Source organism: Physeter macrocephalus, chromosome 15 (assembly GCF_002837175.3).
Source record: "Physeter macrocephalus isolate SW-GA chromosome 15, ASM283717v5, whole genome shotgun sequence".
Lineage (NCBI taxonomy): Eukaryota > Metazoa > Chordata > Mammalia > Artiodactyla > Physeteridae > Physeter > Physeter macrocephalus.
This window is the reverse complement of record NC_041228.1, coordinates 18,248,468-18,261,801: the sequence shown is the minus strand read 5'-3', so window position 1 is coordinate 18,261,801 and position 13,334 is coordinate 18,248,468. Positions and strand designations below refer to the sequence as shown.

Genomic DNA, 13,334 nt, shown 5'->3' with positions numbered 1-13,334 from the left:
AAAAGGGTAATAGGAACACACATATCAATAATTACCTTAAATGTAAATGGGTTAAATGCTCCCACCAAAAGACATAGACTGGCTGAATAGATACAAAAACAAGACCATATATATGCTGTCTACAAGAGACCCACTTCAGACCTAGGGACACATACAGACTGAAAGTGAGGAGATGGAAAAAAGATATTCCATGCAAATGGAAATCAAAAGAAAGGTGGAGTACCAATTCTCATATCAGACAAAACAGACTTTAAAGACTATTACAAGTGACAAAGAAGGACACTATGAAATGATCAAGGGATCAATCCAAGAAGATATAACAACTGTAAATATTTATGCACCCAACATAGGAGCACCTCAATACATAAGGCAAATGTTAACAGCCATAAAAGGGGAAATCAACAGTATCACAATCATAGTAGGGGACTTATAGGACATTCCATCCAAAAACAAAAGAATACACATTTTTCTCAAGTGCTCATGGAACATTTTCCAGGATAGATCATATCTTGGGTCACAAATCTATCCCTGGTAAATTTAAGAAAATTGATATCATATCAAGTATCTTTTCCAACCGAAACACTATGAGATTAGATATCAATTACAGGAAAAGATCTGTAAAAAATACAAACACATGGAGGCTAAAGAATACACTACTTAATAACGAAGTGATCACTGAAGAAATCAAAGAGGAAATCAAAAAATATCTAGAAACAAATGACAATGGGAGACACGACGACCCAAAACCTATGGGATACAGCAAAAGCAGTTCTAAGAGGGAAGTTTATAGCAATACAATCCTACCTTAAGAAACAGGAAACATCTCGAACAAACAATCTAACCTTGCATCTAAAGCAATTAGAGAAAGTAGAATAAAAACACCCCAAGTTTAGCAGAAGGAAAGAAATCATAAAGATCAGATCAGAAATAAATGAAAAAGAAATGAAGGAAACAATAGCAAAGATCCCAGACTCGTCAAGAAAAAAAGGGAGAAGACTCAAATCAACAGAATTAAAAATGAAAAAGGAGAAGGAACAACTGACACTGCAGAAGTACAAAGGATAATGAGAGATTACTACAAACAACTCTATGCCAATAAAATGGACAACCTGGAAGAAATGGAAAATTCTTAGAAAAGCACAACCTTCCGAGACTGAACCAGGAAGAAATAGAAGATATAAACAGACCAATCACAAGCACTGAAATTGAAACTGTGAATAAAAATCTTCCAACAAACAAAAGCCTAGGACCAGATGGCTTCACAGGCGAATTCTATCAAACATTTACAGAAGAGGTAACACCTATCCTTTTCAAACTCTTCCAAAAGATAGCAGAGGGAGGAACACTCCCAAACTCATTCTACGAGGCCACCATCACCCTGTTGCCAAAACCAGACAAAGATGTCACAAAGAAAGAAAACTACAGGCCAATATCACTGATGAACATAGCTGCAAAAATCTTCAGCAAAATACTAGCAAACAGAATCAAACGGCACATACACCATGATCAAGTGGGGTTTACCCAGGAATGCAGGAATTCTTCAATATAAGGAAATCAATCAATGTGATAAACTATATTAACAAATTAAAGGAGAGAAACCATATGATCATCTCAGTAGATGCAGAAAAAGCTTTTGACCAAATTCAACACCCATTTATGATAAAAACCCTCCAGCAAGTAGGCACAGAGGGAACTTACCTCAACATAATAAAGGCCATATATGACAAACCCACAGCCAACATTGTCCTCAATGGTGAAAAACTGAAACCATTTCCACTAAGATCAGGAACAAGACAAGGTTGTCAACTCTCACCACTATTATTCAATATATTTTTGGAAGTTTTAGTCACAGCAATCAGAGAAGAAAAAGAAATAAAAGGAATGCAAATCATAAAAGAAGAAGTAAAGCTGTCACTGTTTGCAGATGACATGATACTATACATAGAGAATTCTAAAGATGCTACATTTACCACTGCAACAAAAAGAATAAAATACCTAGGAATAAACCTACCTAAGGAGACAGAAACCTTTATGTAGAAAGCTATAAGACACTGATGAAAGAAATTAAAGATGGTACAAACAGATAGAGAGATATACCATGTTCTTGGATTGGAAGATTCAACATTGTAAAAATGAGTCTACTACCCAAAGCAATCTACAGATTGCATGCAACCGCTATCAAACTAGCAGTGGCATTTTTCACAGAACTAGAGCAAAAAATTTCACAATTTGTATGGAAATACAAAAGATCCCAAATATCCAAAGCAATCTTGAGAACGAAAAACAGAGCTGGAGGAAGCAGGCTCCCTGACTTCAGACTATACTACAAAGCTACAGTAATCAAAACAGTATGGGGCTTCCCTGGTGGCGCAATGGTTGAGAACCTACCTGCCAATGCAGGGCACACGGGTTCGAGCCCTGGTCTGGGAAGATCCCACAAGCTGCGGAGCAACTGGGCCTGTGAGCCACAGTTACTGAGCCTGCGCGTCTGGAGCCTGTACTCCACAATGGGAGAGGCCATGACAGTGAAAGGCCCGCACACCGTGATGAAGTGTGGCGCCCGCTCGCGACAACTGGAGAAAGCCCTCGCACAGAAACTAAGTCCCAACACAGCCATAAATTAATAAATAAGCATGGTACTGGCCAAGAACAGAAATATAGATCAATGGAACAGGATAGAAAGTCCGGAGATAAACCCATGCACATATGGTCACCTTATTTTTGATAAAGGAGGCAAGAATATACAATGGAGAAAAGGCAGCCTCTTCAGTAAGTGGTGCTGGGAAAACTGGACAGCTACATGTAAAAGAATGAAACTAGAACATTCCGTAACACCATACACAAAAATAAACAGAAAATGGATTAAAGACCTAAATGTAAAGCCAGACACTATAAAACTCTCAGAGGAGAACATAGGCAGAACATTCTATGACATAAATCACAGCAAGAACCTTTTTGACCCACCTCCTAGCAAAATAGAAATAAAAAACAAAACTAAACAAATGGGAACTCATGAAACTTAAAAGCTTTTGCAGAGCAAAGGAAACTTAAACAAGATGAAAAGACAACCCTCAGATCGGGAGAAAATATTTGCAAATGAAGCAACTGACAAAGGATTAATCTCCAAACTTTACAAGCACCTCATGCAGCTCAGTGTCAGAAAAACAAACAACCCAATCCAAAAATGGTCAGAAGACCTAAATAGACATTTCTCCAAAGAAGATATACAGATTGCCAACAAACACATGAAAGGATGCTCAACATCACAAATCATTAGAGAAATGCAAATCAAAACTACAATGAGGTATCACCTCACACCAGTCAGAATGGCCATCGTTAAAAAATCTACAAACAATAAATGCTGGAGAGGGTGTGGAGAAAAGGGAACCCTCTTGCACTGTTGGTGGGAGTGTAAATTGATACAGCCACTATGGAGAACAGTATGGAGATTCCTTAAAAAACTAAAAATAGAACTACCATACAACCCAGCAATCCCACTACCAGGCATATATCCTGAGAAAACCATAATTCAAGAGGAGTCATGCACCACAATGTTCTTTGCAGCTCTATTTACAATAGCCAGAACATGGAAGCAACCTAAGTGTCCATCGACAGATGAATGGATAAAGAAGATGTGGCACATATATACAGTGGACTATTTCTCAGCCTTAAGAAGAAACGAAATTGAGTTATTTTTAGTGAGGTGGATGGACCTAGAGTCTGTCATACAGATTGAAGTGAGTCAGAAAGAGAAAAATAAATATCGTATGCTAACACATATATATGGAGTCTAAAAAAAGAAAAATGGTTCTGAAGAACCTAGGCCCAAGACAAGAATAAAGCTGCAGACGTAGAGAATGGACTTGAGGATGTGGGGAGGGGGAAGGGTAAGCTGGTATGAAGTGAGAGAGTGGCACGGACTCATATATACTACCAAAAGTAAAATAGATAGCTAGTGGGAAGCAGCCGCATAGCACAGGGAGATCAGCTTGGTGCTTTGTGACCACCTAGAGGGATGGGATAGAGAGGGTGGGAGGGAGCTGCAAGGGGGAGGAGATATGGGGATATATGTATATGTGTAGCTGATTCACTTTCTTATAAAGCAGAAACTAACGCATCATTGTAAAGCAATTATACTCCAATAAAGATGTTTTTAAAAAAAAAGAAAAGAAAAGAGTACAAAGAAGAAAATTAAAAACGCAATTTCATATCCCAGGGGTAATTCCTTCCTGTATTTTGATGTATTTTCTTTTTTTTTCTTTGTTGTATTAAGTAAGTTTTTCAATTTTAGTATATTTTCAAAGAGATTTTGCTCTCATTTTGAAGGTAAAACCTAATCTAGATTTTGTCTTTCCTCGAAAACAGAACACCAGGTTTTCTTTTGTAAGCTTATAATTATCAGATCTTGTGGTCCCCTTCAGCTTTAAATTCAAACCATAAATATGTAAAAATTTTATACATCATGGAACTCATGAGAACAATCTCACCAAATCCTTATTGTCCCTGGAGTACTAACTCAGAGATTATTTATTTTACATCGTAAATAACTTTAAGGGAATAAAGTCCACTTAATAAAATAAAAGTCAAGTAAATTTTTTTTTTCTAAAGAAAGGTGAAAGGTACATTAGCTCACAGAATATTTGTGTGCAAATGGCCTAAGATAAAAAGATTCAGATTATTAAAGTCTAAATTGTTTGTTTCATCATAGAACAGAGTTAACCACTGCAGTCTACACTAATGAAGGGGAAGAGAGGCATAGATAATCTGAAACAGCACGTGATACAAGACTATTAAAAAATGCTTTCAGTGGAATAAGTTTTTGTTAATGTTTTTTTTTGCCTGTTTTTTAACATTGATATCAGTATTACCTACTGATAAAAGTTTCCCTGAGCTAGCATAATGTGCATTTCTTGATATGCATCACTGGGTGTCAGAAGGGCATAGACAGGATTTTTGAGCAAGGCTGGAATTAAAGTTTGCTTATGGCCTCAGTCCAAATGCGTATCAAGTTTTAGATTAATCTGCTTTCATTGTGTGGTATGCCTTCCTCCTGGAAGCTGAATCTCTCTCACATTGTTAATTCAATAAGCAGAGGGCAGGGTGCACAGAGTGGTAGCTTGGATTTCCTTCTAATCAGTAGGCACTAGAGTGTTTGCTGATCCTTCTGTCTCTAAATCACTTTAGTTCTACATTTTTCATTCCTCCCATTTCTGTTCTTTGGGGCTGAGATTGGTAGATTTTTTTCTCTTTAATTCCACACATTTGATTGAAGCTTCTTTGTCATGACCAGGAAACTTGTCATGTAGGACAAGATGTAGGAGAGCCATCATGGTCAGGAGCAAGAGGTTGGAGTAAGATGTATATCTTTCCTTCGGGCTGTAGCTACCAGAGGGAAACCATTATCTTCTTTGTTGGTGTCATAACTACTGTGTTTTTTCCTTTTCCCTGATTCAAAATTCATTCTTGGTCTCCAGTATGTAAAGCTGCCAAAGCCGACCTGGTGTTTATGGTGGATGGATCCTGGAGTATTGGTGATGAAAATTTCAATAAGATCATTAACTTCCTGTATAGCACTGTTGGAGCTCTGGACAAGATAGGTGCAGATGGAACTCAAGTAAGGCTGATAGATCAATTATTAATTCATTCCATGCATGAAAAAATTATTCCAAGCTGTTATTATGGCTGCTTGTCAGGGAATATGGGTAAAGAACTATCCTGATTGGATCCAGCCCTAAATGAGAGTATAGACAAGTCCGAGTTTAGAAGCAGCTTACTGGTGTGTGACAGAGCTTGAGAAGATGCTAATCCTTAAAAGCGCTTGAGTTCAGCAGACTAAGACAGGTTAGAATGGCCATGTCAGCAGATGTGTCTTCTATATACTAGGATAGAGTATCTCTCTAAAGGAACATCCAATATTTTCTTTGCCCTCGAGGATGTTAAAATCTTGAAAGAGAGAGGTCATCGTCACAAATTACTACAGAACAAGTAGAACATAGAAAACTAATTTATTCATTCAACAAATATTTATTGAGAACTTATTTTGGTTAGTTATAGAACTGTCATAATGGGTATGACAGACATGTCCCTAATTTCATGTTGCTCGTATTCTTAAAGGTAGGGAGAGGAGGAGGATGAGAGACAGATACAAATTGGCAAACAAAGAAATTCACAAGGTAGGGATGCGAGCTTTCGAACTGAGATTTAAATTTACCAAAGTTTAGTTTAAATTGCGTGATCCACAAAGTCATCTTTGAGGAGGTGGCTTCTGAACTGAGATGTGAATGATGCTGAGAAGATTTGAAAGTAGAATTTCCAGACAGGGAAAGCAGTAAGTGCAGAGGGCCTAAGTCGAGAATGAGTTTTGAGGCTTCAGGTGCTAAAACTTGGGGCTGGAATATAATGGATGAGTATGTGGGGGTTGGGGGGAGAAGAAGAGGTGGAAGAAGTAGACAGAGCCAGATCACCTTGAGTCTTATGACCCACTGAAGAAGTTGGGTATCATCCTAAATACGATGGGAAGCCACTGGGAAGTTTTAAGGAGAGAAGATCTGATATGCTTTTTAAAAAAGATCATTCTGACTGCTTCGTGGAGTGTGAGTACTAATAAAGGTGCAAATGGAAGTGGAGAGACCACCTGGGATGCTGCTCTCATGGACCAACACAGAGATGATGGAGGCCTGGGCTAGGGTGGTAGCAATGAGATGCGCTAAAGTGAAGAGCTTGAAAATATGTCTTGGAAGAATGGCTGAGAAAACTTGGATGTAAGGGGAACCAGAAGAGAAGAATAGATAAAATGTTCAGGCATTTCAGGGAGGGAGAAATTTGTTCTGAATAGAGGTTTCCTAAAGATGATGACATTTGCAATAGACCTTGATAAGCTGGTACAAATTGAAGGCTCACAAAACCAAAAAGAAGCCCTTTCATAATTCTGAAAAACAAACAAAAAATATAATAAATTTAAAATGTCCCCCAAGTTGCACAGGAATAGAAGCCAATTGTAGGAAATGAAGCCAGGATGGTTTATACTGCAGTGATTCAGAACACAGATTTTGAAGTAGAATTACCTGGCTTCAGCTGTTGGTTCTGCCAGTGGCTACTCTAGTAATCTTGGGTACCTTACTTGGCTTTCTGTCCCTCAGTTTCCTGATCTGTAAAATGGTAGAATAGTAGTAATTATTTCATAGGTTTGTTTCATAAAGAAATCCTTGTAAAGAGTCCAACTTCGATTCTTTCTCTGAACTTTGTCAAGATAGAAGATCTAGGCTGCCATTTTCCCATCTGTCAAATGAGATGGCAAAAGGTCTTCATGCTTTAGGGAGAGATTTTTAAAATAAACTACTTCCTGAAAAGTACTTTGTTAAGACGTTGTCAGATTTGGTATGTAACTTGTATGGTTTAAATTAAGGAAATTGTGGACTGGGTTAAAAAAGAAATTAAAACTGTAGTTGTAGGACTTCCTGGTGGTGCAGTAGCTAAGAATCCACCTGCCAATGCAGGGGACACGGGTTTGAGCCCTGGTCTGGGAAGATCCCACGTACCACAGAGCAACTAAGCCCGTGTGCCACAACTACTGAGCCTGCACTCTAGAGCCCTCGAGCCACAACAACTGAAGCCCACGTGCCTAGAGCCTGTGCTCCACAACAAGAGAAACCACTGCAGTGAGGAGCCCACACACCATAACAAAGAGTAGCACCCGCTCACCACAACTAGAGAAAGCCCGCATGCAGCAACAAAGTCCCAACACAGCCAAAAATAAAAAATATAAATAAATTAATTAATTTAAAAAAACTGTAGTTGTAATCATGCTATAGTGTGTGCTCTCTGGCAGAGAGGAAGTCTACAATATACATAAAAATGAACACACATTCTCTCTCTAGGTTGCAATGGTTCAGTTCACTGATGACCCCAGGACAGAATTTAAACTTAACTCTTACAAAACCAAAGAGACTGTTCTTGACGCAATTAAACATATCTCGTACAAAGGAGGAAATACAAAAACAGGTAAGACCACAAGAAGCCCAGGTAAGACCACAAGAAGCCCAGCTAAGACCCGAAATAATTATTACTAATTACTGAAATGACTTCTTTCTGAAGCATAGTAATATAGTTTTTTTTAAAAAAGATGTTTCGTTGACTTAAGAACTTCGTTCCCACTCTTCCATCTCTAGCAAGGGAGGGAATGAAATGAATTTTTGCCTTCCTTTGTTTCAGGAAAAGCAATTAAGCATGTCCGAGATACCTTGTTTACTGCAGAGTCAGGGACCAGAAGAGGCATCCCGAAGGTCATCGTGGTTATAACTGATGGAAGATCACAAGATGATGTGAGCAAAATCTCCAGGGAGATGCAATCAGATGGTAAGTTTTACATAGATAAGCAATAGTGGCTACCAATAATACCGTTAGCCTTGTTTTCTGAATACACATTTATAGGCTACATCAGCATGACTTAAATGTTTCTAAATCTTTCTTAATATTAACTGGACAATGTGATTTTAAAAAGTTTCCAGGTTACAAATCTATTATTTTGCTGTACTTTCTCCAGTACTTTTGTTACATACAGGATGCCCTATATAAGAAACTCCATCAATTAAGTGCACTACAGGACATCCCTGGCGATCCATTGGTTAAGATTCCATGCTTCCACTGCAGGGGGCACGGGTTCGATCCCTGTCATGGTGTGTGGTCAAAAAGAAAAAAAAAAAGAAAAGAAAAGAAAATTAAGTGCAATACTATGAAAAGGACCAGGGGAGGGAAACTGATCACAGAAACTCCTCAGCCTCAGCCTCCTCATTTGTAAAATGGAGAACACAAAATGTGAAGATTATATTTTATAAGATCTCTATAAGCAAAGACTAGCTTAATATGTATTTGCCAAGCATTGAACTGTGACCCACCTCAGGCTTCGAAGCCTGTAATATCTCAGTTTCTACTTCTGAAAATGAAACAAAACAAAACAAAACAAAAACAAAACTGTTTTTTTGTTTCAATTGCACTTTTTCCCATAAATACTAAAATCATTATTAAAAATATGCAAAAATAAAGATGTTACTCAAATGATAACTATTTTGTCTCAAACACTGACTCTCTTAAGCTTCTTTAAAGTGGAAACTTTCTTTAGGGGATAATGGGTTAATTATCATCGAGTGAATTACGTGCATGCAGAATTCTGATGAACTGTAAAGAATGAATTATCCACCCCCACTGGCCCTCCTAAATAAACATGTTTTAAACATTTGGACATGTCTTATATTGCATTATTTGTTTTTGCTGCAATTTAAAGTCATCAGAAATCTGTTCCCCTTTTACCACAGGCTACAGCATTTTTGCAGTCGGCGTGGCTGATGCAGATTACTCAGAGTTGGTTAGCATTGGCAGTAAGCCCAGTGCCCGGCATGTCTTCTTTGTGGATGACTTTGACGCCTTTAAGAAAATTGAAGATGAGTTGATTACTTTTGTCTGTGAAACCGCGTCAGCAAGTTAGTTCTTTGGAATTTGCACTTACATTGCTTAAAGGCTGAGATATTTATACCAGTTAAATAATGAGTGCCATCCTGATCCGAAGAAAGAAAATTGACTTGGAGAGCTATTTGTTATGCAGATGTTAAGTTTTGTGGTTTTGAGCATATGGGAAGTAAACCTCACCTCTCCCTGGTTCAGGGTTTTAGGTTGATAAAGACTTTCCCTAAAAAGACGAGGGTCTGTATTTAAAAGCAACTCTCTTAAACAGCTATAGCAGATAGTTTTCAAAAATGTGTTAAGTCTGCTCATCAGCGTAACACATTAGAAGTGGGACTTCTCCCAAGACATGCTATCAAGTGACCACCATCGATTTTAATGGACCCAGGAGGGGAGAAGGAAGTTGGGACCCTTTGGTTTTAAAAGAAGAAGTGAGAGTGTTTCAATCTTTAGGAATCCACAGAAAGCTGTAGCCACATGTGGTCTGGATTCCCTCCACAACTGACTTCCATAAAGTTTATGTTAGCTTCCTGTTCTCAGGACAAGGAAAGAATATGTTTGGAAAATATCTGAATTAGGGTTTTATCTTGTTTGTTTTGTCTTCCAGCCTGCCCACTGATGCATAAGGATGACATTGATCTTGCAGGTATGCAGTTTCACAAATTTTCCAAATACAAATATATTAAATAACTCACATTTTGGGTCCAGATTTTTTCATCCTTAATAGACTAATTTTGAAATTTAAAATCCTAAAGTGCCTGTTTATTCTTTTTCTCTATCTCTGTATTTTTTTCTTTTTCTTTCTTTTTTTTTTTTTTTTTAAAGGATTTAAGATGATGGAAATGTTTGGTTTGCTTGAAAAGGAATTTTCATCGGTGGAAGGGGTTTCTATGGAGCCTGGTACCTTCAATGTGTATCCTTGTTATCAACTTCATAAAGATGCCCTGGTTTCCCAGCCAACCAAGTATGTTTCCATTGCAAGATACTAAAGTCAATTATTGTTTATTATATCTCAATGTGGAAATGATATCAACTAGAAATATGCTGTAATAATTCCCAGCAGGATTTTCCATGATGGATAGAGCAGATGATGTTTAGATATCTTTAAAAACGTTAGACCTACACATAATGCTGGTTGAACTTTCATATTTGTTCATCTCAGAAAAATATAAAGATAGTACTTACATAGCACTGCCACAGACCAGGCATTGTTCTAAATGCTATTAACTCACTCAAACCTCCCAATAACTCTATGAAGTAGAGTCATTTATTATCTTGGTTTTATAAATAACAAAACTAAAGCATAAAGAAGCTAAATGACTTGAGTGAGATCACATAGTTTGTTGAAGACCATGCTGGGATTTGCACGTGCAGATCCCAGAATCCACACGCTGAACCATTTTAAGCTAGTGCCATGAATTCAGATGGTTTTTATCCTGGAGAAGTCACAACAGCAACTCCATATAGTTGATGTAAAAATCACATTATTGGGGGTACCTTCAAGATGGTGGAGGAGTAAGACATGGAGATCACCTTCCTCCCCACAAATACATCAGAAATACATTTACCTGTGGAACAACTCCTGCAGAACACCTACTGAATGCTGCAGAAGACCTCAGACTTTGCAAAAGGCAAGAAAATCCCCACGTACCTGGGAAGGGCAAAAGAAAAAAAAAAAAAAACAGAGACAAAAGAATAGGGAAGGGACCTGCCCCTCTGGGAGGGAGCTGTGAAGGAGGAAAAATTTCCACACACTAGGAAGCCCTTCACTGGTGGAGATGGGAGTTGGGTGGCGGGGAAGCTTCGGAGCCGCGGAGGAGAGCGCAGCAACAGGGGTGCAGGGGGCAAAGCAGAGAGATTCCTGCACAGAGGATCGGTGCCGACCAGCACTCACCAGCCCGAGAGGCTCGTCTGCTCACCCGCCGGGGCGGGCGGGGGCTGGGAGCTGAGGCTGGGGCTTCAGTCAGATCCCAAGGAGAGGACTGGGGTTGGCTGCGTGAACACAGCCTGAAGGGGGCTAGTGCGCCACAGCTAGCCGAGAGGGCATCTGGGAAAAAGTCTGGACCTGCCGAAGAGGCAAGAGACCATTGTTTCAGGGTGTGCAAGGGGAGGGGATTCAGAGCACCGCCTAAATGAGCTCCAGAGACGGGCGCGAGCCGCGGCTATCAACGCGGACCCCAGAGATGGGCATGAAATGCTAAGGCTGCTAATGCAGCCACCAAGAATCCTGTGTGCAAGCACAGGTCACTATGCCCACCTCCCCTCCGAGAAGCCTGTGCAGCCCGCCACTGCTGGTCCTGTGATCCAGGGATAACTTCCCCAGGATAACACACAGCCCACAACAGGCTGTTGCAAAGTCATACCAGCCTCTGCCACCGCAGGCTTGCCCCACATTCCGTACCCCTCCCAACCCCGACCTGAGTGAGAGCCAGAGCCCCCTAATCAGCTGCTGTTTTACCCCCTCCTGTCTGTGTGAGAACAGATGCCCTCAGGCGACCTACATGCAGAGGTGGGTCCAAAACCAAAGCCGAACCCCAGGAGCTGTGCAAGCAAAGAAGAGAAAGGGAAATCTCTCCCAGCAGCCTCAGGAGCAGCGGATTAAATCCCCACAATCAAGTTGATGTACCTGCATCTGTGGAATACCTGAGTACACAACAAATCATCCCAAACTTGAGGCAGTGGATGTTGGGAGCAACTGTAGACTTGGAGTTTGCTGTCCGCAGCTGATTTGTTTCTGACTTCTATGTTTATCTTAGAACACTTTTTAGTGCTTGTTATCATTGGTGGATTTGTTTATTGGTTTCGTTGCTCTCTTCTTTTTTTATTATTATTATTTTTTTAAATGTATTATTATTTTTTCTATCTCTCCTTCTCCCTTTTCTTCTGAGCTGTGTGGCTGACAGGGTCTTGGTGCTCTGGCCTGGTGTCAGGCCTGAGCCTATGAGGTGGGAGAGCTGAGTTCAGGACATTGGACCACCAGAGAGCCCCTGGCCCCATGTAATATCAATCGGCGAGAGCTCTCCCAGAGATCTCTGTCTTAACGGTAAAACCCAGCTCCACTCAACGACCAGCAAGCTCCAGTGCTGGATACCCCATGCCAATCAACTAGCAAGACAGGAACACAACCCCACCCATTAGCAGAGACGCTGCCTAAAATCTTAGTAAAGTTTTACTATATGTGTTTTGTTTACACCAAAACACACCACTGGACGAGGTCCTGCCCACCAGAAAGACAAGATCCAGCCCCACCCACCAGAACACAGGCACCAGTCCCGTCCATCAGGAAGTCTATACAAGCCACTGAACAAACCTCACCCACTGGCGCAGACACCAAAAACAATGGGAAATATGAACCTGCAGCCTGTGAAAAGGACCCCAAACACAGTAAGTTAAACATAATGAGAAGACGAAGAAATATTCAGCAGGTGAAGAAGCAAAGTAAAAACCCACCAGATTAAACAACTGAAGAGGAAATAGACAGTCTACCTGAAAAAGAATTCATAATAATGATAGTAAAGATGATCCAAAATCTTGGAAACAGAAGGGAGAAAATAGAAGAAACATTTAACAAGGACCTAGAAGAACTAAAGAGAAAACAAACAGTGATGAACAATACAAAAAATGAAATTAAAAATTCTCTAGAAGGAATCTATAGCAGAATAACTGAGGCAGAAGAACAGATAAGTGACCTGGAAGGTAAAAGAGTGGAAATAACTACCACAGAGCAGAATAAAGAAAAAAAAATGAAAAGAATTGAGGACAGTCTCTGAGACTTCTGGGACAACATTAAACACACCAACATTCGAATTATAGGAGTCCCAGAAGAAGAAGAGAAAAAGAAAGGGACTGAGAATATATTTGAAGAGATTATAGTTGAA

General features: G+C 39.7%; 1 protein-coding gene across 1 annotated transcript in view; it reads left to right on the top strand.

The window, feature by feature from the left end:
* COL14A1 (collagen type XIV alpha 1 chain) overlaps positions 1-13,334 on the top strand; it is a 265,739-nt gene that overhangs the window by 153,167 nt on the left and 99,238 nt on the right. The window contains exons 26-31 of the mRNA XM_024129388.3: positions 5,475-5,614; positions 7,878-8,001; positions 8,212-8,355; positions 9,312-9,476; positions 10,064-10,102; positions 10,282-10,420. Coding sequence (XP_023985156.1) covers positions 5,475-5,614; positions 7,878-8,001; positions 8,212-8,355; positions 9,312-9,476; positions 10,064-10,102; positions 10,282-10,420 — 751 coding nt within the window. The remainder of the gene's footprint in view (positions 1-5,474; positions 5,615-7,877; positions 8,002-8,211; positions 8,356-9,311; positions 9,477-10,063; positions 10,103-10,281; positions 10,421-13,334) is intronic.